The 26,801-nt window shown below is 42.8% G+C and overlaps 2 protein-coding genes across 4 annotated transcripts in view; both read right to left on the bottom strand.

Annotated features, from left to right (window-relative positions):
* Nucleotides 1-10: 10 nt before the first annotated feature.
* amh (anti-Mullerian hormone) lies at nucleotides 11-3,883 on the bottom strand. The gene is made up of 7 exons (XM_082523763.1): nucleotides 3,708-3,883; nucleotides 3,337-3,585; nucleotides 3,095-3,264; nucleotides 2,573-2,684; nucleotides 2,395-2,494; nucleotides 1,894-2,315; nucleotides 11-1,033 (listed from the first exon to the last, which is right to left on the bottom strand). Exons 1-7 carry the CDS (start codon nucleotides 3,787-3,789, stop codon nucleotides 627-629), a joined length of 1,542 nt encoding a protein of 513 aa, XP_082379889.1. The 5' UTR covers nucleotides 3,790-3,883; the 3' UTR covers nucleotides 11-626.
* A 3,582-nt stretch (nucleotides 3,884-7,465) lies between these two features.
* The window catches only part of dot1l (DOT1-like histone H3K79 methyltransferase), a 30,113-nt gene continuing 10,777 nt past the window's right edge, over nucleotides 7,466-26,801 (bottom strand). The window contains exons 6-29 of one of the 3 annotated variants that reach the window (XM_082524026.1): nucleotides 26,600-26,694; nucleotides 25,832-25,894; nucleotides 25,649-25,704; nucleotides 25,359-25,438; nucleotides 24,562-24,630; nucleotides 24,370-24,476; nucleotides 23,695-23,736; nucleotides 23,521-23,607; nucleotides 23,202-23,421; nucleotides 22,922-23,035; nucleotides 21,588-21,679; nucleotides 21,386-21,487; nucleotides 17,290-17,427; nucleotides 17,005-17,130; nucleotides 16,336-16,775; nucleotides 16,155-16,251; nucleotides 15,903-16,052; nucleotides 15,652-15,694; nucleotides 14,615-15,228; nucleotides 14,088-14,293; nucleotides 13,800-13,873; nucleotides 13,015-13,695; nucleotides 11,653-12,447; nucleotides 7,466-11,523 (exon numbers count right to left, since the gene is read on the bottom strand). In XM_082524026.1, coding sequence (XP_082380152.1) covers nucleotides 11,807-12,447; nucleotides 13,015-13,695; nucleotides 13,800-13,873; nucleotides 14,088-14,293; nucleotides 14,615-15,228; nucleotides 15,652-15,694; nucleotides 15,903-16,052; nucleotides 16,155-16,251; nucleotides 16,336-16,775; nucleotides 17,005-17,130; nucleotides 17,290-17,427; nucleotides 21,386-21,487; nucleotides 21,588-21,679; nucleotides 22,922-23,035; nucleotides 23,202-23,421; nucleotides 23,521-23,607; nucleotides 23,695-23,736; nucleotides 24,370-24,476; nucleotides 24,562-24,630; nucleotides 25,359-25,438; nucleotides 25,649-25,704; nucleotides 25,832-25,894; nucleotides 26,600-26,694 — 4,337 coding nt within the window. In that variant the 3' untranslated portion in view covers nucleotides 7,466-11,523; nucleotides 11,653-11,806. Of the gene's footprint in view, nucleotides 11,524-11,652; nucleotides 12,448-13,014; nucleotides 13,696-13,799; nucleotides 13,874-14,087; nucleotides 14,294-14,614; nucleotides 15,229-15,651; nucleotides 15,695-15,902; nucleotides 16,053-16,154; nucleotides 16,252-16,335; nucleotides 16,776-17,004; nucleotides 17,131-17,289; nucleotides 17,428-21,385; nucleotides 21,488-21,587; nucleotides 21,680-22,921; nucleotides 23,036-23,201; nucleotides 23,425-23,520; nucleotides 23,608-23,694; nucleotides 23,737-24,369; nucleotides 24,477-24,561; nucleotides 24,631-25,358; nucleotides 25,439-25,648; nucleotides 25,705-25,831; nucleotides 25,895-26,599; nucleotides 26,695-26,801 lie in introns of those variants that run through there. The other 2 variants (XM_082524025.1, XM_082524027.1) reach the window with 2 other exon arrangements.

The raw sequence follows: 26,801 nt of genomic DNA, 5'->3' as shown, positions 1-26,801 counted from the left end.
TGCTCAAATATTATTATAAATGAGAATTTTTATTATGCAACAGTATAGGATTTCCACAGTATTTAGGGCTGGTTGATATGGAATCACACGTGTCTTGTCTCCCATTGTCTGCCTCCAGATCTCCATATGGGACAGCTTCACCCGGTGGTGGGGATCTGAAGAAGTCGGAGCGATTAGAAGAAGGAAGAAGCCAGTTGCTAATAAAGCAATCCTGAAACCCAAAATCAAAGCATAAAACATATACTGTAGCTTATGTAGCTGTATGGCTACGAATACAGAACTTTAAATACACTTTGCATTTAATTATCACAAGTTTGAGAAGGCTATATTTCATCCTTTTAACAGTTTAACACTCAGAAACATTATTCCAATTAAAATATTTTCAAAATGACAAGATCTGATTCATTTTAGCATCACTAATTATCAAATATCTTAACATGAATAGCATTCACATCAACTTTGTGATCTTAAGACTTGTGATCTTTAATAAAGCATAAAAGTAGTTATATTTAATTAAAAGTACATGTGGTGTATTGTAATTGATATTTCATAACTGAAACATGCACATAACTATCAGTTGTGTGAAAGTTATAAATGCTGGGGTAAAGTAGCTGTAGAGAACAGCTCTAGCGGCATCCACACTCTCTCGCAACCGCATCTGGCTTGATTGAGATGAAGGTCCCATCTGCGTTCCAGTCCACCACCTCCAGAGCTTCGTAGGCCACGGGCACGCAGCAGGGCGAACGCTCATCCGCGTTGCCGCTCTCGATGTGGGAGTTGAGCAGGATGGCGTGGTTGTTGCCGTTGGTCAGAGGGAACGCGCAGGAGCCGTGGCAATTGTTAATGTTTGCGCTGCTTGGGCCGACAAGAAGCTTCGTCAGGGACACGGTGAGAGCCCTCAGCCCACAGACGCTGCCCCTCACTGACGAACTGGGGTCTGCTCTGGTGGCCCGCAGTTTTCTTTGCGCGTCGTACGTTTGGGCCACCGTCTGCAGAGCCTTCAGCAGAAGAAACGCACGGAACTGACTCCCTCCTGGCGGACGCAGAAAGAAAACACATGCAGCACTTAAAAAGGGGATATACGTGACCTGTACAGCGGTGACGACAAAATTCACGCTAAGCAAAAAGCAAAAGTGGAAACGAGTTCCAGTTTGTAGAGTCTGTGGAGCTGATAAACTGATGAACACAGCAGAGCAAAATGACAAAATAACAAAATCTAATCAAATTAAATTTAATATAGTTGCTCATCTATATATGTCAAAGGTCACTGGTTAATATAGATCCAAATTTTACCACTGACAAAACAGCAAATGATATAATAATAGAAATGAACGTCAGCCAAGCTCACACACACTCACATGATTAGTTTTCTTAAAGACATCTGCTGATATCTAAATATTTCATGTCCAGGTTTTTGTTCTTTTGATGAATGAGATCTAATTTATTTATTTTTTAATCTGCCGTCTTCAGAACTTTTAAAATTTGAATAATAGGAATCTGTTTGTGCACAAGACTTAAAATAATCTGAACTCATAGGTCACTGGGGCCGCTGTAGAACTGAACAGACAGTCTGCAGCATGATTACTGTTTTTGGCCCATAAACCTTTGACTGCAAGGCCTGTTATAAATGGGGTTTAGAGAATCCGTGGCCACTCCCTCCACCCAACATCTCCTAAAGCTGGAAGCTGAAAGCTGCAGAGGGATACTTAACTCATTCACTGCCAGCCATTGGCAGTGAATGAGTTAAACCCATTGACTCATGCACTGCAATTGACGGCTATAGACGTCAATGGCAGTGAATGAGTTAAATGCACCCGACTGTGCAGCAGGGTGTTGTTTCATTAAAAAAAAAGATGCTTCCTATGTAACTATAACTGTTCTTGCACATGTCACCTGTGGCATGTTCTTTCTTCTGTAACGCACTCAGTTCTTTGAGCCTCCCCAGGCTCTCCTTGGCTCCCGGTGAAACCTCTTCCTCTCTGATTAGATCTGTCATTTGCACCAAAGTCTGGTCCAGTTTCTGTCTGAGCTCCTCTAACAGTGCAGCAGACAGGGCCAGCTCTCCGTGGCACACCGGCAACACAGAGCTCCAGCTCGTGAAGCCAAAGACTGTGGGAGCTGTGGAGTTGATCATTACTGCCAGCAGGGTCTCGCTGGAGGATAAGCCAAGCGAGAGGGGAGGCAGAGACTGTAAGGAGTCCAGAGGAAGTGGAGGGGATGCGAAGTGTTCCTGAGGCAGAACACCACCCAGGAAGCGTTTCATCTCACAAAGGAAGGAGGTTTGCAGAGATGCCGGGGGCGAGCCCGAAGCACATCTGGGAAAGCAAACAAAAAAACAAAGCTGAACGCGTCTCTGACGACAGTGAATGTCAGCAGAAAGAAAGCCGGGCCGACCTCGTATCAGTTCCCGTTCCCCCGGAGAAAAACAGAAGTGGACTCATGCTGATGTTACTTCCTGATTTTTCACCAATCAAGATGCTTTTTAGGTTTTGTTCTACAATGAGAGGAAATGTAAGGAGGGTACACAATGAACCACAGATGGGGAAATAAAATGAAGAAGATGATATCTCACTCATATGAGGGGGTTTTGTCTCAGCAGTAATCTGCCACCTGTCATTAACGCTCCCCTCTGATGATTTTCCTGTCAGCAGTACATACTGCGTGTCTCCTGAAATGCACACAGCCTGGAAAACAAAGCAACACAAAAACCCAGAGTTAGAGATCTGCAAACCTTTCATTACATTTTATCACCCAAGGCAGGGATGGCAAACTCGTTTTACATTGAGGGCCACTTGATGCAGCTCGATGTGACACTCCTCTTTCAGTGAGTGTGAGAAGTTTAACTGCACATTTCATTACTGAGACATCTTAATATGAAAAAAACAAGTGCAATTTGTACACCAAGCCTCAGTTTTTGTGCATGACAGAGAAAAGTTTCTGTAGTAAATGAAGGAAATAAATGTGCAAAATTACAGAAAAACGTCCAGTAGCTCAAAGCCGTCTAGTGTGAAGTCTTTGCTGGGCCCAATCTGGCTCCCGTGCCTTATGTTTGACAGCATCCTTGAAGCAGCGTTTGCACCTGAGCTCTCTTTACCTGCGTGTTTGGCTGCAGAGACCGACTAGTGAAAGCAACTTCCAGGTCTCCTCGTGCCAGTGGACTTTCAAAGGCCAAGAGCAGCACGGGGTTCGTCCTGAGCGAAGGAGACCGTGGGAGGTCAAAGGTCAGCGTGATTGTTCCTTGCTCCTCTTCCTCTGATACATGTACTAAAAGAACAAAACCAAACAATTTACAAAGTGAAGAAAGAAAAATAGCAAGAATGCGGTTTCGGCTTTTACCTGCAGCTGGGTGCAGAACCTCCAAGCTGCTCTTCTTGTTAGCGAGGTCTAACGAGAGCGAGGCTGATGAGTGGGCAGACTGTGAGCAGAATCCAAACAGAACCAAACTGCTGTTTGTCAGTTCGCCGCTGTCCCCCACACCCTCACGCAACGCTGCAAAGATGTCCTCCACGAAGCATGGTGCAGCATGAGGCGCTGCTGCTGCTGCTGATGGTGATGATGGGGTCATCGCTGATGGGAGTGAGTACTCTGAAACGGACAAATTAGTTCACGCACTAAAGAACCAGTCTGAAGCAATAACCACATGCACGCATTTTTCCATTCAAAGTTAACGAGTTATTAATTAATTAATCAGCCGAGCGGTGTCTGACCGGTTACTGTGGGGTCCTGGGCCGGTTGCAGGGTCCAGCAGAGCGTCAGCGCCTCGCTGTAAAGAACGAGCAGACCCAACATGTTTGCAGTGTCTGCGCGTGCGTCTGTGTGGTCAGATCTCTCACAGGATGGGAGTTACATCCTCGGACCTCCCATTCTCACCACCTGGGGTCCCCTTTCTGCCAAAATAGCAGTACTGTGTGTCCTTGATGACTGAGATTATCAGTATTTGAGATATTTTAACCTGACTGTAGAGAACATTCTAAAATCAGACAGCAAACGGGACATAGATGTAAACAGAAGATGACTTTGGACACACTGAACATCCTTATCTAGCAGACACAAACAGGTTTGAGAAAGAAAGTTTCTCACAAACCTTTCACAGAACACGCCAGGCTGAAAGATGAAGAGTGTTGTTTAATGTTTCGTGGCTGCAGAGCTAATATGCACGCTGCCTAACTTAAACAAAGAGGACAGTAGAACTGGAGGTTTGCTTCCATCACGTCGACAACAAAGCTCAAAACGACTTTAAAGAAACACTTTGCAGTTTTGGTATATCTGCTTACTTGTTTACGTGTTTATTGCTATGTGTCCAAAGACAAAAGGTATTTGTCTTCATCTTTGCTGTCCACCCACAGATACCGATTAATATATACAATAGAAATAGAACAGATAAATACAAATAGTACAAATAAATAAATAAAGACAGAAAAGGAGACAATATAGTGAAGTGTGAAATAGGTCAGCTTGTTCAAGAGTCTGATCGCAGTGGGGAAGAAGGAGTTGAAGGATTTCACACTTCTAAACCTCTGTCCTGAGGGCAGAAGCGGGAACAGTCCGTGTTGGGGGTGTGGGGGGTCTTTGAGGATGGAGGCAGCTCTCCTTTAGACTCTGCGATGGTAGATGCTCTGCAGAGAGGGCAGCAGAGTCCTGATTATCTTCCCTGCAGTTGTTATCACTCTCTGCAGGTGTTTGCGGTCCATGGCAGTAGTGCTGCCGTACCATGCAGTGATGCAGCTGGTCAGTGTGCTCTCCACAATGCAGCTGTAGAACCTGCTGAGGATCTTGGCCGATATACCAAATTTCCTCAGCCTCCTCAGGAAATACAGCCGCTGCTGAGCCTTCTTGACCAGCTGTGTGGTGTTCAGTGTCCAGGTGAGGTCCTCAGAGATGTAGACGCCCAGGTATCTAAAACTGCTCACCCTCTCCACTTCAAGGCCCCGGATAAACAGCGGCTGGTGAGGCCTCCTCTTCTTCCTCATGTCCACTATCATCTCCTTTGTCTTTTCAGTGTTGAGGGTGGGGTTGTTGTCCTCACACTATGACACCAGACTGGCCACCTCTCTTGTAAGCCACTTCGTCCCCTCCAGTGATGCGACTGATCACTGCAGTGTCGTCCACGAATTTCAAAATGATGTTATCTTTGTTGGAGGTGACACAGTCGTGGGCGTACAGGGTATAGAGGATGGGACTGAGGACATTTGACATTATATATGGAAAAACTGAGACGCAGAGTTGAAGTTGCACTTTCTTATATTGAGATTCACATGTAGTTAAGCTTCTTTACTCTGACAGAGCGGGGCGTTTCACTGGTCAGGTACACTTAAGACCAAAGCGGGCTGAATGTGGCCCACAATCCACAATCAGTTGGACATCCCTGCTTCAGGCTAACCATCTCCTGCCCCCGGCTCCGTGTATAAATGTATGATCACTAGTGACACTACTAAACACCGTTAAAAGGTTTTTATTCTACTCTAAATGAAAATCTGATCTGTTTCTATAAGACATATTATGAGCATAATAAAGAGTAGCGGACCAAGGACAGATCCCTGAGGAACTCCGACTGAATTTTGATTTGATCAACTAAAACATGAAACCTTCAGTACTTCACCTTATTTCCATTTTTTTTTTCCAGAGTCATTTCAACATTTCTAAAATTACAACAAAAATAACTATTGCAAACCGGGAAATAATCTGGTTTATAAGGACTGCAGTCTTTTAACACTTTTTATATTAATGTTTTCTAAGTACAAAATATAATGTCATTTGTTTTATTTTGCTTAATTTTCATTCAGTTAATATCTTTTCCTAATTTTTAGAGAAGTTTTGTGGAAAAGAAACCGTTCGGAGCAAAATATTTGTTCCAATCTGTTTTAGTTTGTTGCATAACTGAAATGTCATTCATTTATTTTCATCTATGTCAGATGAGAAACAAATCAGATTGTTCATCAACTGTGTGGTCTGCCTGCATTTTGGGTGAACTTACCATTAAAGGTCATGGGAAGAGAATGGGTTATCTTAATGAACCCACACCGGAGATCTGGAAGCATTCGCGCTGGAAGACGAGCAGGAAACATGTTGTCAGAGGGAGACCTGAGTGGCTTCGAGGAGCTGTTACTCCCCTCAGCATTTTCACAGCTGCAGGCTTGTTGTGCAGACAGTCAAGGTCTCAGAGCCATTTGTGGACGTTTTCCCCCGGTGATAAAGCCAAGGTTCACCATACCTTATAAATCATCAGTGAGGAATGGCAGGAAATGTTCATTGTATCAAGGCGGTGTTTGAAGCACACCAGCTTGAATGTTTTCAGTCACACTTGTGGGAAACAAGAATTGCACTTTGATGAAAAAGTAATCAACATCTACACTCCTGTTTCTCCCCATCGTATATTCACCTCTCTACAGTGGTGAGCCACAGGTGGTAACCGGGGAACGCCACAGGCCTGGCTTCAGGTGGAAAGCTTCAGTGCACGGGCCTTTTAGGAGGCTTTCTCTGAGGCATCACAGGCATTCGACACAGAATAAGGTAACATGTCTGTGAACTGAAGCAGCAGAAGCTGTTTGTTTTTACAGACCTCACCGGACCAATAATCCTCAAGTGACCAAGTTAGTGACTGAAGCGGCTCTCTTATGCAGGACTACGTTTTTCTTCATTTATGTGTTTTATAACGTTCTCCATTTCTTTTGAAAGCTGACATATTTTTAAAAACAATGTCGTTAATTGTGGTTTTTAATCACCCATCACTTTCATATCCATCTCTCTGACTCAGGCTTGCAGGACCACAGTGAACAGGCTGTTAGTCTTTCTCGGGACTGACACGCGCACGCACGCGCGCACGCACGCACACACACACACCAATGATGCTGACTTCTCAAAAACTTCAGTATCTTATACAGAGACACATTTTTTATCAACTTATTTTACATCGCGGGCCACTTGCAGGCCACTTTGAAATTACGTGAACCGGACCAGTGCAGCTTCTCTATCCGTCTCTGTGAAGAGATTTACCTACAAATTTGATCTCAGAGACATGTGGAAACAGGAAGTGCAGTTTTAACCACATCTGTTTTTCTACACGATAAAGAAATGCTGCTGTAATGAACTGAAGAAATCTGTCAGGACAACAGATACTGTGGACCAGCTGTTAAAAAAAAAAAGGAAACTGCAATAGTAGATAGAAAAAAGAAAACAGAATTTTCTTTAAGGGTTTATATATTTGTTGGTTACTTTGTCTTTTCATTAGGGAAAAACTACCAAACTTGTGAAAGTTCATATTTTGCCGCCGAGCGGGCCAGATTGGAGTCTTTGCCAGGCCAACTCGGCATTACAAGGTAAATGCCGCCTACATGTGAAGTCTACTAACTTAGGATTTAGGTAGTGGGGCTTCAAACATGGTTCAGGTATGAAGATGTCAGCATGACACCCTCTTCCGTCACAGCAAACCAAATGGACTCGGACAAAGTTCACTCCAAACGCAAACTCAATATTATAAGAAACAATTTATTAATAATCATAAATTGCAGGGGAGAAAAAAAAACATTAATTCCATTTTTTCATCATAACATCTTAGGATAAAAGCACCAACATCAAACAGTAACAATGTTTCCATGAAAAACCGAGGGCCTTTTGGAAAGTAGGTTTGCCATTATTGCACCTCAAACCTGCCCTGGCTTCACCAATCAGAGAGCACTATACACATCCTGTAGGTCACGCGTGTCCTTGAAGGTTACCCCCAATTCAACGAGGGATTCAAACAAGACACCGAACCTCCTCCTTAGAGACGCAAATCTAGACAGAGGCATTTGTGAGATGAGGAAGATGCTGAAAGTTGTAGCCATTTCACAGCTTCTCGAGATCAGATCGCTCATAAAGCTCGGACTGATTGTCGGGGGTTGGGGTGTACGTGCCAGCAGGACTGCATCTGAGGAGATCTGATGAGGGCAGCTGATACATTTTTACCTTGAAATACACTGACTGAATGGTGGCCCTGGTCCTGAGTTGGGTCGTAGAGGGACTTTGTCATGCCACCTGAAGGTAAATTAACATAAGATGCAGCAGATTACGAAACTTGTTCTTTCAAGCAGTGTGGGGAGTTCCTGAGTTAAGACCTTTGGCAGGATTTCGAGTAAACAGCCTTGACTGCAAAGCTCTCAAAGATTATCTACGAATAATGTACCAGGATGCAGTATCATGCAGAACTGCACAGCTTTAAAGCCAAATCACACCCCAGAAATACATTTAAAAACTATAAAACTGCTTAAAATCTGTATGTAATGAATGGAATCCCTGCCACCTTCCTCAAAGTGCTCTGACAGGCACGTACACCCCCCTCCGCCCGCCGGTGTCCCTCCAGATTAAAGATTGAAAGGTTAGACTGGGCTGTGAGAAAAGCCACCAGGTGAGCTTGTGTGTAAGATTCTTAAACCATAAAACCCTGCAGCACAACAGGAGGAGTAGTATTCATCAATAGCTGCGATTTTCCTTGTTTTAAGTGAAGGAGAGCACCGTGCTGTCTGACTAGTAGTATTAAAAACTGACAAATCTGAAGACACAATCAAAAGCATAACATGTGACTGCAATCGTATCAAACACCAAGAATAAGAAAATCAAAATGCCATCAACAATAATTACAAAACACCTCTCAGTGCTGGTAACAAATGGACTAGTCTAATTCTAAATGACTTTTTCTCTTCACTTGCACACAAGTGCACGGGACACGGTTTTATTTTTCTATAAAGCTTTGATTATTACACTAATATTCCCTTAGATATGCGCTGGCAAGTGAAAAATTAAAAAAACAAACACAAAAACACACACGTACAAACTGAGCTTTAGTGTAATCCCACTATCAGAGGAAAAAAGGAAGCCTGTCTGATCTCACACACACACACTAAGACAAGTGTTTCACATCAGCTCACGGGGCGAGGTACGGCCTCGTCAGTAAGACGTCTACAGGCGGTGTGTGTAAAGAGGCTGATGCGCAGTTCTGTATGCACCAGTGAAGATTTCGATTGTAAAGTCTGAACTGCCCTCGCTTGGAAACAGAAGCACCATTTTTCCTGCAGAATCTGGGTTGGTAAAAAAAAATTCAACACCAAAAACAAACCAAAAAACAACAACAACAAATCAAAGAAGTGAAAATACCTGAAAAAAGTGATAACAGTTCTAGTACTGGAATCTGGTGGCGTTCGAGCCGCCGCACCTTTGTGTAATAAACACACAGCCTCTGAGTTTGTGGCTGCGGGGTGTGTGTGTGTGTTTGTTTTCAGGTGCTGATGTGCAGCCATGTTAAGGTCCTCTGGTGGCAATGCTTTGCTCTGCTTCAAGCCTCCTGTTACAGGGTGAATTTAAGGGTCACAATGCCAGCACCAAATCACCCCTTTCACATATATATGTATATATATTTATATACTTATATATATTTATATAGACTGTATATAGTTACTTATTTTATATACTTTTCTGTTTATGACAGAGATGTACAATTAAAGAAAACTTATGTACAAAAACAGTGTGTCTTGTTCACCAACAGCGGGCCGATGTATGTTTAAAACATTAACAGGGGCCCCCGTGGCCGTCGCTCGGACCCCGAGCCGGCTGCACGAGAGCACTTTCATCCAAAGGTGGCGTCTACAGTCGTACAAGATGCATTGAAAGAACGAGACAATAGCATATTAAATATGAGAAAGGAAATGCCAAAAAACGGCTTTACAAATGTCCCTGTGTACAGCACCAAGTACTCGACTTGTTTTTGATGTTTTCATTACAGAATAAATAAGATCAGGCATAGTCCAAACTTAGCACCATTGTTTTCAGACTGTGAGTCAAGTACACACACACACACTAATGCATTCTACAATGTCAACACAATTCAGGATTTAGGAAAAAAAAAAAAAGGCAAATGGAAAGACCGACAGCATAAATATAATCATCTAAATTATCCACAACTATACAGTCAGAGAATGAATCACATTCACAGTACAAACATCGTTTACAAAAACAAATTACACCGTTTTTTTAAAAAGCAAACACAGGTGTGAAAGAAGTCCAGTAGTTTGTTGTGGTTATGGTCAACTATGTTTTCCCAGTGTGTGAGGATTTGCATGCATGACTGTGTGCGTGTATTTAAACTAAACGCAGTAAAATTTCACATATCAGTCCACTTACATTTAAACCTGCCTTTCTTAACAGCACGGATAAATATGAATGCATGGATCTCTACTGTTAAGCTTAGCTTACAAAGAGGAATATTTCTGTTGCCGTTTGTGCGACTTCACAACCCGACGGGAAAGAAACAGTTAATAAATACACACAAACTCACTGAACTCTGTTGTTCTTGGACACGTGGATTCAGCTGTTTGCTGAGCCTTAACAGAGCAGCCACAGTGACGAGTGGCTGAAGAGCACCATTTCTTTTCTTCTTTTTTTTTTTTTTTAAACAAATGTTAAATGTACTCGGCGCTGCGTTGCATTACTGACACCCAAAGGCATGTTATTAATTTACCTTATCCTCAAAATAAGGCCAAAATCAACATCCGCAGATGTTTTCCTCATTCCTCTCATCCTTCGAGAGATTTGTCTGATTATTGCTAACATTAAATATCTGACATTAGCAGAAAAACAGAAACGACTTAACTTTAAGCAAATAGCTACAAAATATTTAGTATTTTTTGAGACAGAAGGAGTCAGAGCAAACCAAACAGACACAATCTAATTTATTATTTGGCTTTGAATTAAGCACCAACAACTCATTGCAGTTTGTCACGAATTTAAATATGAAAACACAGTAAATAATGAACATGGCAGGGGTGCCAACTAACACAAGCAAGGGCTTGTACATCTTCTGCTACGTGAGCTTAATATCCAGTGCGAAGTTAGACCAAAATACAAAGCTCCTCATTTTGTTACGCAACCAAATATATTGCAGCAAATACAGAATTTCACTGAGGGAGGAAATAACGCATGCACGCAAAAGCAAAGGTCCTTGACGTCTGAGCAGAGTTCAGTGAACTGGCTCTGTGTGTCTGTGTGCGTGACTCGTGAAGTGAAACTTTGGGGGGGGGGGGGGGGGGGGGGGGGGGGAGTAGACCCTGGTTTATCCTGTCGTTAAATGATAATTCTTTTTTTTTTCTGATTTTGCTGGATCCCGGTCGCTATAATTGGCACCAGAACAAAGAAACTACATATGAACAGATTAGATAGCACCTTAATGTCAAACACGATATTTAAGTTCACTCAGAGCTGGACAACACTACTCCACACACAAACATGACCAGTACCTATGAATTCTGCTCAGGGTGACCATAGTGGTGGTTAGTGTGTGTGTGTGTGTGTGTGTGTGTGTGTGTGTGTGTGTGTGTGTGTGTGTGTGTGTGTGTGTGTGTGTGTGTGAGAGACAAAGATCCCAGTACAGAAGCCGGTCTTGGAGGCGATTGGGTAGTGCAGAGTTTGAAGCACCAGTGAATGAGGAGAGTGCCTTGGTCCACACCTGGACATTTGCATAGTTTATTTAATGTTGAGGTAGTTTTCATCAATTACCTGAAACATTCAAAGACAGACGAGGACATCATGAGTGATTCTAAGGCTTCCAGAAATAACACAGCAAAAACACAGACAGCTGATTGAGCATTGAGCCTTTACTTTTAATCTAACACCTACTTCTCTTACCTTGTTCAGTCAGACAAACAGCTTGCAGAAGCACATGGAAAACAGGCATCCTGTCTCTCTCACTCCCTACCAGCCTCTCTCGCTCACCCTCTATCCACCCTCAGATTGTTCTCCGCCCTTCCCCTCTCCTCGCCCTTCCCCTCAGCCCCAAACCCTATCTAGGTCGGGAGCTGGGGAGCTGGGAGGTGGTGTAGGTACCATGCATGCTCTGAGTCCTCCACATGCTCCCAGCACCACCAGAACTGCTGGTCGGTGGCGGAGGGGGCAGACGGGGGGAGTAGTGCACTGCAAATGGACGAGAGGAGGAGGCAGAGGAGGCTGAGAGAGAGGAAGAGGAAAGGGATGCAGCAGCAGAGACAGAAGCAGCAGAGGTAGAGGATGAGATGGAGAGGGATGATTGTGCTCTCTGATGGTGGAGAGAGGAGAGGGACAGACGCGAGGAGTGGAGGGAGTCTGATCGAGAAGATGCTGGGGAGTCAGAGTGCGTGGATGTCGACGAGGAGGGGACGCTATGCAGGGGTGGAGGAGGGGGCAGGGAGAGCGTGGGAGGAGAGGGGCTATGCAGGACTGACTGCGTGCGGCTGTGCTGGGCCTGGGATAACGAGAGGGGCATAGGCGAGGACACGGGCGCCAGGCGCGTGGAGGCTGGCTGGGGAGTGGTGTGTTGCTGGGTTTGGGAGGAGGTAGAGGAAGAGGAGGAGGGGAGACTGAGCAGAGAGTTGAGGCCTCCTGAGGTGGGGAGCGTTGCCCCAAACTGATGGGAGGACACTGAGGGAACCACGTGGTGAAATATACCTGCAAATCATACAGCAGAAATGGAGGGAGGAGGAGGGCGAGAGAGTGGAGACAAGAGAGAGCCGTGGCAAAAAGAGCAAGGGGGGGGGGGACAGAGAGAGAAGCAAGGGCTGAGCCAGGTTGTGCAAAGCGCCAAGCAAGTCTGAGACAAGCACATAGAGAGCAAACAGAGTCAGTCCACTGGAAATGTAACGGAGCCAATTCAGCACAGCCAGCGTAACGCTGCAGGAAGTGAAATGACTCTGATGCACTAACACACCCGGGGAAAACGCATGCGCAACAACGTGACCTCCATGAAATCAAACAGTCACTCACGCTTTGTTATTAATGATTTCAACGAAAGTTTTGTGAAAAATGGCACATTTTCCGAGGGTGTCTCCAACTGCATCACCTAAGCGGCCAGTCCACGTCAAAGCAGGGCAGCACAGAGAGTCAGTCGAGAACACTTACCTGGCTCTTTCTCTTGCACGATTCGATATCAAGATGACCCCAAATACACAACCAAGCCCTCCCTCCAACTATTCGCTAATCCCTAGATAACATTGGCTATTAATCAGTCGTGCTCACCTCCAGCTGCTCCCCCTGCCAACCCAGCACTGGAGAAGCTTCCTAGGGCAGAGTGTCCGTTGACAAGCCGAGGGGTCCCAGTCACCGTGGATCCACCAGTCTGGGCCCCAAACAAAGATTGCAAGACTGAGGTTCCTCCAAGTGGGAACTGGGCCCCCAGGTACTGCCCCACAGACGACCCAGTGCTCGAGGAAACAGCTACAGGACTGCCTCCCACTTTCCCACTAAGAATGCCTCCTCCACTGCTGGCGGCAGCAGAAATGAAGAGGTTCTGACTGGCCAGATTGCCGCTGTTCTTCAGCTCCCAGTCACGGGAGGCCTTCTGCTTCTGGAGGGTCTGGCGCTGGTCTGAATTGCTTCCTCCTTGAGCACCACCAGCACTGCTGCTTCCACCCCTGGTGCTTGCCTCCTGACTGAGGAAAGGGTTTGGATTGCTGTAGCTGGACTCTCCATCGCTCCCTTTCCTCACCTGCTGCTGTTTGTGGTCAGAATCTGAGTCTGTGCCCCGACCCGAACCCCCGATGCCAAACGGAGAGCCCCCCTGTCTCAGGTCAGAGTTGGGTTGTTTGGGATCAGAAATGGGTGAAAAGGTGGATTTCCATTTGCTGGTAGAGGACAAAGATGACGATGAGGAGGCTTCACTGCCGGTGCTGTTACCACTGCTGCTTCCTGATTTTCTCCCTAGTGGAGGAGAAAGGAAAAAAACAAACAAACACACAGCTCTCATCATCTAGCAGAAAGGCAGAGAATGATGATGATTATTTCTTAATGTATTCATTTTCTACCTCGTTCACCATCTCCGAGTCTACCAGATCCATCTCTGCTCTCCAACGATATAGTGGCTATTTTTCTTTCAATTCTGCAAAAACAAACAAAAATCGAAATCAAAATAAGCAGTAACAATATTATAAATATATGAAATTTGCAACAGAGCTGACTGAGTCATATTTATAACGGTACAACTTGTGATTAAATAAAAGCACAAACAGGAAATGCTGAATCACACGGTTATTCAGCAAGGACATTTAAATGACTTCCGATCGATGAAGACGCCATCATAAGCTTCATATTACCGAGAACTGGAGCTGTCAACAGGATAACCCGAGTCCTCATCGTCTGAGCTGGGTGCTGTGGAATATCGACCCGTGCCGTTCATCTCCAGGGGGCGCTCTCTCTTCAAGATGGGAGGTTGGTCTAGGTCAGGCCCAACGGGGCTGCGGCTTGATTGCTCTGGAGAGGAGATGGCAGAGATCTCCAGAGGTTGGTTGATGTTGTTCACCTGTTGGCAAAAATAATCACAGTTTACAGTGACGCTGGCGACATCTGTGAAAAACAAAACAGACGGATGGTTACGCTGGAGCAGCAGGTTGTCTGTACGATGGCTAAAGAGGATGTGGCACTGTTATTACGCTATTATTACATTTGTTGTACAGTTTCAAGGTCATGCCGCAAAGTGTGCCTCTATTGAACTTTTAAGACTGATGAATTAGCAGGAGCCTTTAAAACTGCTTATAATATTGAGTATATACTTAATATAGTACAATACTCATAATGTAACTTCAAAGAATCTCATATATGCTCTTTCGTCTCCAGTGCTCACCATGGAGTTGATATTGAGTGGCGATCCTGAGGAGTGGTTGCTGGAGCTGAGCCCAGGGAATGATCTTCTCTTTGGGGATCCACTGGCCATAACAGGCCCTGGGTTGCCACGTTTCCGTCTCCCCCGCTTGCGTCCCTCTTGAGAGCAGAGGCTGTGAGAGGAGTGCGATGACGACGTATGTGTGGGTGTGTGAGCGTGCTGCGTGCTGGGCGATTGGTGGTGGTGGTTTCCATGGTTACTGTGGTATCCCTGCTTGGCCGGGTTGCCGGTGTGGTGGTGGAGGCGAGATCCTCCGGCTGCGCTGCCCCCGCTGCCTGACGAAGAGGAAGACGAGGATGAAGAAGAAGAGGAGGAGAAAAAGATCCTCCTTCGCAGTTCACTCTCCTGGGCTTCTGCGTCCGATTCACCTCCTTGGCCCTCCGGTCCATCTTCTGGAACAATCCTCGGGGGTCCGTCGGCATACTGGAGCACCCCCCCAGTGCTGAGAGGGGGGCTCTGGGTCGGACCGCCTCGGCCCATTGTTAAAGTGTTGCTGTGTGGAGGTGGTGAAGAAGTGCCATTATGGTCCTCGGGGTGCAGACCTCCATTCATCATGCTGGAGATGGATGAATATCCTAACAAAGACCAAACAGTTCATGAAGCTTCACAGGAAGATCAGACTAATATAAAACAGCCTCAATTCACATATTTAACCTTAAGTAAGCAGCAGTAAGTTTTTTCCCAGAGGAATTTTTAGCAACACCCCAAGGAATATACTCACCCATTTTTAAAGCTGTAATAAAATAAAACCAGCTTTTTTTCTTTGCAAGGGGTTTATTTTGGTAATTATGCTTTATTTGTGAAACGGACAAAAATAATTGGAAAATGCATATTATTCCATGAAATCAGCAAAAACAGAATCATCCCCTTTACTGTATGTTGTGACCATGTTTACACTGCATAGTCAGAGGCTTACTTACTTAATCCAGGCAAAACCCTGACTATAGTAGAAACTCTGAAAGTCACAAGTGAAAAATAGGCGAAGAGTCCATCCTTACCATTGGTCTGACCGGTCTGTGACACAGGACTCGGAGTACTTCTCTGAAATCATGAATGCAGAGAATTTATCATTGTGAAATCTGAAGGTATTATAGATTTATTTTGAACTTTAGACAATTACATTAAATAATTGACTAGATAAAAACCTAACCTACACATCTTAATCTTTAAACATAATATTTTTATCGTGTAGCGTGGCTTCACGAGAGGTGGATCAGTGATGTACTATAGGAAAAGTCAGCACACTCACCAGTCTCTCAGCACGACTGGGTAGCACCACACTGGCCAGTGGGATGCTAACTGGTAATTTACTTGGGTGAACAGTGCTCAGTGGGATACTAATAGGAAGGCTTGTAATGCTGTTGTCTCCCTGAACAGATGGACTCCTCTCTTTAATGCCCTGTGTCACAGCACAAATGGGAAAATTACAGCAGTGAAAGACTCAAGGTGTGCTTGCAAATAAATCACAGTGAAAATGACACAGGGAAAGATGAAAATTCACCCTCTCTGAGCTTTTGAGATTATTCTGAGCATCACATCCGTTGGGAGAGGGGCAGTTCTGTTTGGCTCCAAGTGGAGAGTTAACACCACCCAGATCCCTAAAAAGATAAATGATGCTTTAGGATTCAATCTGCAAACAGCAGAAATAAAAATGTTCATACATGTTTGTAGTAGGAACAAACCTATGTGTGGTCAGCCCTGGACCTCTTAAGTGAGCAGAGGCAGTAGGATCCTGGTTAAGGTGCCTACGCAAGGCAATCTTGGCAGGGGAGAAGCGCGTGTAGTCAGGAAGAGCATGAGAGAAGCTTTGCTGCCTCTGTCGGGCATCAGGGGTGGCAGCCACTAATTCATGGTCCGGAGATATGGGCAGGTACCGAGAAAGAAGCTCACCCTTGGAGTTAACCCGGTCAAAACAAGGTGAGCTGGTGCCGTTGATAGTAAACTCTGGACTAACACCGTTGAGAACTGGGGCTGTAGACAGGCCGAGCTTAGAAGAGTCCACGTCTGTGGAAGCGCGAGATTCCAGGTTTTTTCTATACGGGGAACTTTCGCCAGGGCTGTAGGATTTCAGCTGAAGTAGCTCCTGCTGCCTTTGACTTTTCTCCAGCTCCACAATGCTTATCTACAAACAGACACCAGGGGGAACTATTACACAGGTAAACAGGCTATACCGATGTTAAAATATTGGAAAATGTTTGTCACAATCGCTCATACACTCTTCCTGAAAACCACAGAGCAGTGAGGTGGATTAAAGGGTGGCGAGATGATAGAGGTAGAGGGGCACGCATCAGAAAAGAGAGACCAAAACACCTGGATATAGATCCAACAATCTGAAGATGTCAGCTGTGTACCTGCAACTCCAAGCAATGTCTCTGCTTCTCGGAGATCTGTTTGCGCAGGGCCTGCTTCTCTTTCAACAAACTCTCCAGACACAAAGAGCCCCAGTCCAGCTTCAACTCCTCACATCGAGACTTCAGCTGAAAAATAACAAGTTACTGTTACTCACTCTCTCTCTCCCATAACGCCGCCAGCCTGTTCGTCCAGCATTGCGCAAAAGTTAAACAGCAGGTACAATGACAGGTGAGAACCGCTGGAGACAATGCTGTAATTAAGGGCTGGAGGATCTGAAGCCTCACCAGCAGCAAGCTGTGGTCTCTCAGCAAAGCCATATCTCTCTCAAGCTGCTTGGTTTGCTCCTTCAGCTGAAGGTTATGGGCTGATATCTCCTTCTGGGCCTGAAGGAGGTCCTCCACAGTCAGGGCTTTTACTCCCAGCTGTTCAGCACACACAAAAAAAACAACACATTTTTATCAGTTGCTTTACTAGCGTGATGCTTAAAAGAATTGTGTCTAAGTGAGTCTTTGCAGACCTCTACTGGCTGAAGAGCTTTCCCTGCTGCAGTAATGTCAAAGTGCATTTTACATTCTAAGTGCTCATATACAGTCACACCTGATGCAGGTGTGCATCCACCCCCTGTTCCTTTTTTCTTTTTTTAAACTGAATTTTTATTATAATTTACAACATTGCAACTTGTACTTGTCAATGTTCACAAATAGGACAGTTACAGGAACCGCAATGCAGAAATACAGATTAAAATAAGAACTGCAATTAGGAAGCACAAAATAAAACTGGGAAGCAAAACAAAACCCAAGCAAGCAAGCAAGCAAACAAACAAACAAACAACAAAAAGCCCCAAAAACTTTATGTAATATTAAATAACATGTGACAATCTTAGCCATAAATGAACAAAACGAAACAGACCTATGCTAAATAATTGAAACAGTAAAGCATGTATGGGTCGCCAACGCTCAGCAAACAATTCTCTGAATCCGCAGAGCATATGTTATTTCCTCCATTTGGTAAATTTCTCTTACTTTATCAATCCACATATTATATGAAGGTGGGTCAAGATTCAGCCATTTAATAGTAATACACTTTAGTGCTGCTGTAAGCAAGATTCTTAAGAGATACTTTTTATTGTTTCCCGCAAAACCATTTGGTAATACTCCTAAAATGGCTAGCTGTTGGTCTTTTGTTAATGGTTGTTGGAAAACTGTGTTGAGAACTTTAAATATGTCATTCCAAAATGAGCAGATTTTTGGGCATGACCAGAATATATGTGAGTGGGTTCCTAAAGAAGTACCACAATTTCACCTGCAGGTGTCAGGATTTGTAGGCTTCGTTTTGGCAATTATCTCTGGGGTTCTAAAATATCTCATGACCACCTTCCCAGGTGTCCTCTGAGATTTGAGTGCCAGTCTCAGCTTCCCACCTTGCCTTAATATCCAAAGTTGCACTTGTATTGAAACTCATAAATGCGTTATAAAAATTGCTGATTAATTTTGGGGAGGAATTACTTTGAAATATTTTTAGAAATATTTCCTCAATGGGTGAGGGCTCCAAAACTTGCCTCCATTCTTTATGTTTTGTCAAAAAACTTCTTAGCTGCAGAAATCTATAAAAGTCAGGGGTCTCATCTGAGCTGCCCAGAAATAATTTTTCAGATTTGGAACAGCCAATCCCCCCGGCAGTTTTGACAGTTTTAATGTTTGGAACTTGATCCTTGGGCGTTTGCCTTGCCATATAGTTTGGTTTATCTAAATTATCAAATGTAGAGTTGGGAATGTTAATAGGCAGCATTTGAAAAGGGGATAGAAGTCTTGGCAATACATTCATACGTATGCTCTCAATCCGACCCAAGAAAGACAGAGGCAGGACTGTCCATCTCTCTAAATCTTTTTTTATTTTTGCAACTATAACTTCATAATTTACTTTAAACAAGTCTGATAATGAGTGAGGAATTTGAATTCCTAAATACTTGATACCTTCGTTTGGCAATTTAAAGCCACATCGCTCCTTGAATGTTCGTGAAATGCTTCCTCCTATATCCATTGCCAATGTTTTGTCAATATTAACTTTGTAACCAGAGAGGTAACCGTATGTACTAATAATTTCTTTTAAATGAGGTACACTGACTGCAGGATTTGAAATGTATAAAAGTACATCGTCTGCATAGATGGACAATTTATGCTGTTCTCCATTAATTGAAAGGCCCTGAATTTAATGTTCATCTCTAATTAACTGCACCAAAGGCTCAATACTTATATCAAACAGCAGGGGTGACAGTGGGCATCCTTGTCTTCACCCACGTTCCAGTGGAAATCTGGCTGATATTGTTCCATTTACCCGTACAGCCGCCATTGGGTTGGAATAAAGAATCTGTATCCACTTAATTAAGTTTGGCCCAAATTTGAATCTTTCAAGTGTATGGCCCAAGTACTGCCAGGAAACCCTGTCGAATGCTTTTTGAGCATCTAGAGACAGAATCATTGTTTCTTCTTGTTTAGTCTTGTACAAGGACATTAAGTTCAACAATCTACGAACATTGTCCCCATAGTGCCTTCCTGCAATGAACCTCGTTTGATCTGGATTTATAACATGTGTAATAATTTTACTAACTCTTTTGGCTAAAATCGTGGTGACAATGTGCAAATCAGTATTAAGTAATGAGATTGGCCTGTATGATTGACAATTTGTGGGGTCCTTGCCCTCTTTATGGATTACGACAATTACTACAATTGTAGTCCCATCTCCAGAGCGCAGGGGTAAGCTTTCAGTAATAAGGGTGCGACTTTGTCCTTAAGTTTTTTATAAAATTCGTTAATAAAACCATCAGGGCCAGGACTTTTTTTAGTTTTAAGGTTTGAAATCACCTGTAAAATTTCTTGTTCTCGAATTGGTTCATCTAACTCCTTTGCTACAGATTCTGGCAGTGTTTTTAAATTGATCTTTTCTAAGAAATCAGATAGTGTATTGTCATCTTTACATGCATCTGAATTTTTATATAATGACTCGAAAAAATTGGCAAAGCAACTTGCAATTTGATTTGGTTTAGTAATTAGGGTTTGATCTGACTTCAACTTTTGGACCATATTACAAGTTTGCTGTTTCCTGAGTCTTATTGCCAGCAATCTACTAGCCCTACTACCCTGTTCATAGTACTTTTGTTTAATGAATCTTAAATTGCCCTCAATTTTCTCGTTTATTAAACTATTAAGCTCACTACGTAACATTTGAAGATCGGAAAGCAAATTGGCCGTCTGTGCTTTTTTGTGTTGTTGCTCTAGGTGTTTTATTATGGCCTCCAATTCACACTGCCTAGCCTCTTTTCTTTTTTTCCTGGCACTTGCAAATGATATTATGCAACCTCTAATGTATGCCTTGGCGCAATCCCAGAGAGTTAAAGGCGATATCTCTGGAGTTGTATTCAACTCCAAGTAAGTATTTAGTTCAGTATGTATGAACTCACAAAACTGGCTATCATTTAGGAGTGAGGCATTTAATCGTCAAAGTTTTAGTTTTGGTGTCAATCCTAAGTCCCATGAGAATGATAACGGTGCATGGTCAGATAGTGTAATTGGTAAGATTTCAATATTGTCAATTCTATGCTCTTCTGTTTTAGAGGTAAAATGTCTATGCAAGTAAAAAGTATAATCTCTGACGCTAGGAAACCTATTTCTCCAGACATCAATTAGTCCCAGTTCAGTTGTTAAATGTTTTAGAGCTTTGCTCATTTGCAACGCATAGCTTTTAAAACTTGGTTGTTTATCCATATAAGGTGACAAGACAAAATTAAAATACCCTCCAAGCAATAAAACACCAGAATACTTTTGAAGTACTAGATTAGAAATTGTATGTATGAAATTTGGCTCATCCTCATTAGGGGCGTAGATATTGATGAGGGAAACCAGTACTCCATCAATAGAGCCGTTGACCATAATGTACCTCCCATGTGGGTCTCTATATGTAGTGAGTGGGGTGAAGTTTATCTGTCTGTGTACTCTTTTCCTGACAGATTTGTGAGATGAAGGAACGTCATCTCACAAATCTGTAGGAACTCTGTTTAAAAGTTTAAGATTGTCTTTGAGAGCAGATTGGTAACTTAAGTGCCTATTTTTGATGCAAATTAAGCTGGAATGTGCAGAGGCTCTGAAGTAAGCGTGTTCACTCCATCGCGCTCGCTAGCGCCCCCCCCTGTTTCTTTTGACCATGTTTATCCTCAGGTGGGACAGAGACAGCATGAGTTTTAAGCTAGTCTACAATTCCCATCCGTTTGACAATCTGCAGTTTTTGAATATACATGCTATAAATGGTTGAATGAAGCATTTTCTGTAGATTTCTACTAACAAGTGTTACTGCATCAGGTGGGAGCAACATAGCATCACTTCTTACCTCATCCAGTTTAGTCTGAAAGAGACCTTTGATCTTCTCCTTGTGAGACTGACAGACCAAATGGAGCTGCTCCGCCTGCCCTGATAGGTCCCTGTGTTTTTGCTAGAGTGAGTGGAAAGCAGATATAATAATATAAATGTATATACAGAATTTAGCGAGGTGAAGATGACCTCACTATGCAGTCTGTTGAGACAATAATTACCTTCTCTTGGTCTAAAAGTTGTTGCAGGTTGGAGCGGTACTGAGGAGTCTTCATGTAGGCCATAAACTGGAGGTACTGAATTTTGATATTGTCTGTAAAAGAAGATCAAAGTTGGAGACAGAAAGAGACGGACAGTTTAACAAATATGTTTGCTGTTGATTGGAGAACTGCAGAACTGTTGTTTTGTTTGCCTCTTCACGTTTTGGCCTCATTCTATAACGTGTGCCTAGAAATATTCTGACCCTGTGCACAAAAAAAAGTGCACATGCAAAAATGACTGCTGGAAATAATGAAACATGCACACCAGCTAATTTTCTTCTTGTCACAGTTTAAAATGTGGATGAGGCTCAACATGTTCGTTCGTTTGTTTATTTCTCGGCTCATATCAGTCTCTGGTGTTAGCTGGTCACGTAAAAGAACAACAAAGATGCAATAAATGCTGACGTGCAACTGAAGTTGAGGATGTGGAGAAAGCCCACCAACGCTTTTATTTTTTATTTTTAGTGTTCTGTGGTGAAATGGCTGCCACTTATTTCTGATTACTGTTCTTTTGTCAGAGACCACAGACAAAAACAATGATGGCATCAGAGTGAAACATGGCAGGTACCAGACTTAGAGAAAAGCTTATTTTCATTTGCACATTTACAACACAAGTATAATAATATCAAAGACCATTCATGCAAATCCTAAAAACTCAATTTTTCAAGGTATTAAATAAAAAAGGCGAACTGTGCAAAAGCAGAGCTTCTTTAGGAGCCCTCCACTCATCCTCAGTGGCGACCTTAAAGCTAAGTTCTTATAAAGTTCTTATGAAACCTTTCCCAGTTGGACGTTCAGTATCGTGAACTATTTTGACAAGATTAACATTTCAGTACAAAATCTGGTTCTCAAAAATAAATATTCTGTACTTCCAATACACCTCTGTATGTAGGTGTGTGCGGAGGCGGAGTCATAGCTATGAGTGGATGGCTCACGATGTGAATGTATTCACTGAAAAAGATCTCATCCAAAACTTCAGCACAACGAGAATCATCCTAACCAGCAGGCAACACACAAAAGTCAGATCAAGTTCTCTTTTATTAAGTCTTTAGTTCACAACCACAAACAGAAGTGGCGTTAAAAAGCTTTATGCTTTGTTAAATTTCCTTATAGATCAATCACACCACACTTCCCAGAACGTCTGTCCATACTGACATATAAAAGCTGTTGCTTAAATCAGTAACCTGAATTTCATATAACCATGTGTATATCTGGTATGGTGCATGTGGTTTTTCAGCATCACAGTTTAAAAAAAATAAAAAATAAAAAATCAATCGGTGTCTTCATTAACTTACCTAGCAGTTTTTCCAAACCAGGGGGAGTTGGGCTCAGCAGAAGTTGACTAGGGGTATAGTGCTGGACCTTGGGAGGTAGCTGGTAGAAGGGATTCTGAGGTGGTCGGTATGCATCTGCACGCATAGTAATATTTTCATTAGTAACATCAATAAAAGTCCTGTTTAGGAAATAATACAGACAGCATATTGTGTGTGTGTGTGTGTGTGTGTGTGTGTGTGTGTGTGTGTGTGTGTGTGTGTGTGTGTGCGCGCGCGCGCGCGCACGCGTTAGCGCTCTTACCCTGAGGGGGTGCTGCAGAAAGGGTCTTGGCATGCAGCAAATCCAACGCACTCTGATTCTTCTTATTTTTCTTCTCAGCAGCTGGAGTAGCTTTCTTGGGTCGACCACGTTTCTTATTGTTCAGCTTGCGACCTTTGGCCAGGAGTCGCGTTCTTCTCGGTTTAGCGGAGGGCTTGACCACAGTCACCAAGCTAGGACGCTCCTCTTCACCACAGGAGTCCTGCTTTATTACACAAAGAGATAACAGTCACATAGAGAACACAGAGACCCGTCTCACAACGCTGACCAGATTGTCCGGGTTTAATTCTCATTCTTGTACCTTGTTTGGTTCCTTGGGTTTTGTAGGCGTGGTACTATTGCTTTTACTGTCCTTCTGCTGACGTCTTCTAGCTGCCTCTTGCTCCTCCTAACAGAAGATGAATCAATTTACTAGTCTGATCCAAAAAATGTAGTAAATACAGGGACTGTCAACACACTGAAGAAGAAGACTCACCCTGAGTTTAGGATTTTTGAGACTAGCAAAGTAGTTTTCAAGCTGGAAGATGAGAAAAAGGAAAATGTGGGTATTAGATTAAGAGTTCTTATTTACACGTTTGTAACAACACTTAAAGAATCAGGTGCATGCTCGTTTCACAGTTCTGACTGAAAAAAGCAAACGCACTAAATAATTAAATTTAGTACAATCGGTACATAAAATGTGTTTTGTGTCATCGCCAAATAAAACTTCATAAAGAGTGAGACGGAGAGGGAAAACGGCATCAGGTGGTGACAAGAAACACATCTGCATAATGAGACTGTCACAAGCATTTTCCAGGCAGCCTGCCAGTTTTCTCACTGGGATTTCAACAGGTAACCAGGGATTACTTTCACCAGTTACTGGAATGACACATATGTCACGGTAATCTAATAAGCACATGTCTGCCTGTGAAACCTCAGATTGCTTACTCTCAAGATGCACTACTCATTAAGATGATACCAGCTGTTATTATGGCAGCTTATCTCTTGAGTTTAGGTTACGGTTCGTCTCTAATGGATAATTTATTTGTGTTGCTTTAGTAGTCAATTATTTTTTTATTGAGCTGACGAGATCCTCTGTTAGGATTTCACGTGTGGGCGCCTGGGACCACTTCCTCTCATTACAGAGACAAAGAGAAGCATGGGTGCTTACTATGGTGCGGTCTATGGTATGCAGGTAGTAGGAAACTGGCTTTCCAGTCCAGGAAACAGAGCCTCTGAGTGGAGAAAGCTCCACCACACGCATAATTGTGCCAATATCTGCAGGACAGAAGGGAAGAATATCACACGGAAGTCTAATTGAGCCTTAAATATTATTTATTTTTTAAATAAATTGGGTGCTTACCACTCAAGTTTCGACTGTTGATTCTGAAGTTTAAAGGTGCAAAGGGTTTGGAGGATACAATTTTCCCTCCTGGGGAAATAGAAAAACAAATGCACAAAAATCCTTTACATGTGTTGTACACACCACAGCTTTTTCAGCTCATTACTTGACGCACGCATGGTAATTTACACAATCACTTTAACTATCTATGGATGGATCTCATGAGCCAATTTTAGCTTAATTAACAATGAGAACAGCTGAAGAATTAATCACTACCAACACTACAAAAACATGATGCTTTATATAAACAAAATACTACATGCACCTGCTTTCAAACTGCTTTTCTATCTTTGATTAATTTTCTCTAGTTTTCAATAAAGGGTCTCAATTCAGTTTTGCTGGGAAATTTGAAAATACCAAATTAACAGAGAGCAGACTGTAGAGATTAAAGAAAAAGTGGACACATCTCCTCAAATGATTTTTAAAAGAATGCTCTGATCCAAACATGACATACAAAAAGTGGTGGGTCTGAATATAATGCAGAAATTATATGTTTGTGACTTTGAAGCTGAAACATTGTTGACTCTATAGAACACAAATTCATCAATGTGCCTAACAGACCGTCAGTGCAACATAATTTATGCTCAATTTTTCTGATAATTCTGATCAGAATTTAAGTGATGATCTATACATTTTCCAATTTAAGAGCCTTGTGTATGTCTGAGTGTTTTTTAACTGAAAGATAAAATAACGCAGATGTTTTCAAGTACAAACAAGTAATGAGTAAGTAGTGTAGTTATTAGCTGAAAAGTACTAACCTTCCTTCATGTTAGCAAAGCGCTCCTTCAGCTGGTGATCTACCTCTGGACCAAAGGCAAAGTTATTCACAAAAATAATACTGGAAAACAGACAAGAGGAAATACTTCACAGTTCAATTCACAGTAAAAATGGTTACCTCAGGATGTAATGAATGACAAAAACAGTTAAGGAGGCGATTTTCTGATTATATTTTGATTAGATTCAGATTCTAAACGGCCTTATTTGCAGAAAAGCATAAATGAAGATTTTGTCTTTCAGTCTGTCACTGTGATCAGGCTTTGTACACCACCTTGTGTTGGCGATTCTTTCTTTCCACTCTTCAGACAGAAAATCACCTCTTTCCAGCTGAAACAAATTGTACGGTTATGGAAAAAGTCCTGAACACCTGTGAATCTACAGAGCACCTGAATTTGTTTCTTCTGAACGTGTGTGCAATGAAAGTGCAACTTGTGTCACACAAGAACCAACTTACTGTGTACTCCCCGTGTTTCTTCCCATACCATTTCATCCATTTTTTAAACTCTTTATGCATGGTCTGAAACAAAGAACAGAAACAATATCAGAACACTTGATACGAAAATTCAAGTTTTTAAAAGTCAAAATTATGATAAAGCGAGAGTTGTGGAGGCATTTCAAGAAAGAGAGGAAGTAAACAAATAGCCCCCAGTTAAAGTTTGGATACTGGTTTCTAAAAAACGCCCTTTCAGTTACCAGAATGACTCGAGCATGAGTTTCACACTTATGATTAAGACTAAGATTTTGAGTTGAATTTCCGCCCAGTCGGGAGACATTAATTCAAAGCAGGGATGTTTATCTGAAGCTTGGGCACTACTCACCAGTCTGTTACCTGCTCTATAGTCAAACCGGCACTGATTGCAGTCATACACTACAGTCACATTATGATAGAGCTGCTGGAAGTTTGAAGACCGCTTAAGGTTCAATCCAGCTGTGTCAGACATTTACAATCTTAATTGAACTCCGTTTAGTGCTTTAGTGCAAGTGTGGAACAGGTATATGCACCTTGTTTGGTGCAGCGTGACAGGGCAAAAAAATGCTAACAAAGAAACCAGTTTGAAGGCTGATCTGAAGAGGAAATAAACAGCAGGTGCTCTTTCTGCTAGACTACGCTCTAGTTTACAGCTGTCTATAGTAAGCTTTGGCTTTTCACTAAAACAAATCTAAACGCAGTGATCTCGTGCTGCTGGGTCTGTATATCTGTTATGTGAGATAATGGAGTTACCTCTGCATAGGTAGCTGGAATGTCTGCTTTCTCTACACCGTAGTAGTGTTTACAGTTGGTTGCTGCTGCAACCTGCAGCACCACCTGCCCTACTCCTGCAAATATGAAACAATTTCTTTAAAAATACATAAACACACCAAAGCTGCCAGACTTGCTATTTATGCTGGAGTTCTGAATCTTACAATTTCAGACATTTTCATAG

This window comes from Aulonocara stuartgranti (assembly GCF_965226115.1).
Source record: "Aulonocara stuartgranti genome assembly, chromosome: 23".
Taxonomy (NCBI): domain Eukaryota; kingdom Metazoa; phylum Chordata; class Actinopteri; order Cichliformes; family Cichlidae; genus Aulonocara; species Aulonocara stuartgranti.
The sequence above is the reverse complement of the archived record's forward strand: the minus strand, read 5'-3'. Positions and strand labels throughout refer to the sequence as shown.

Bases quoted from the DNA above. Each gene is read 5' to 3' on its own strand.
- amh (XM_082523763.1), bottom strand. From the start codon at position 3,789: ATGTTGGGTCTGCTCGTTCTTTACAGCGAGGCGCTGACGCTCTGCTGG. The intron at 2,685-3,094 runs GTAAAGAGAGCT...TTTGTTTTCCAG, and splicing joins CTCTGCAGCCAAACACGCAG to GCTGTGTGCATTTCAGGAGA. The intron at 2,495-2,572 runs GTGAGATATCAT...CTCTCATTGTAG, and splicing joins GACAAAACCCCCTCATATGA to AACAAAACCTAAAAAGCATC.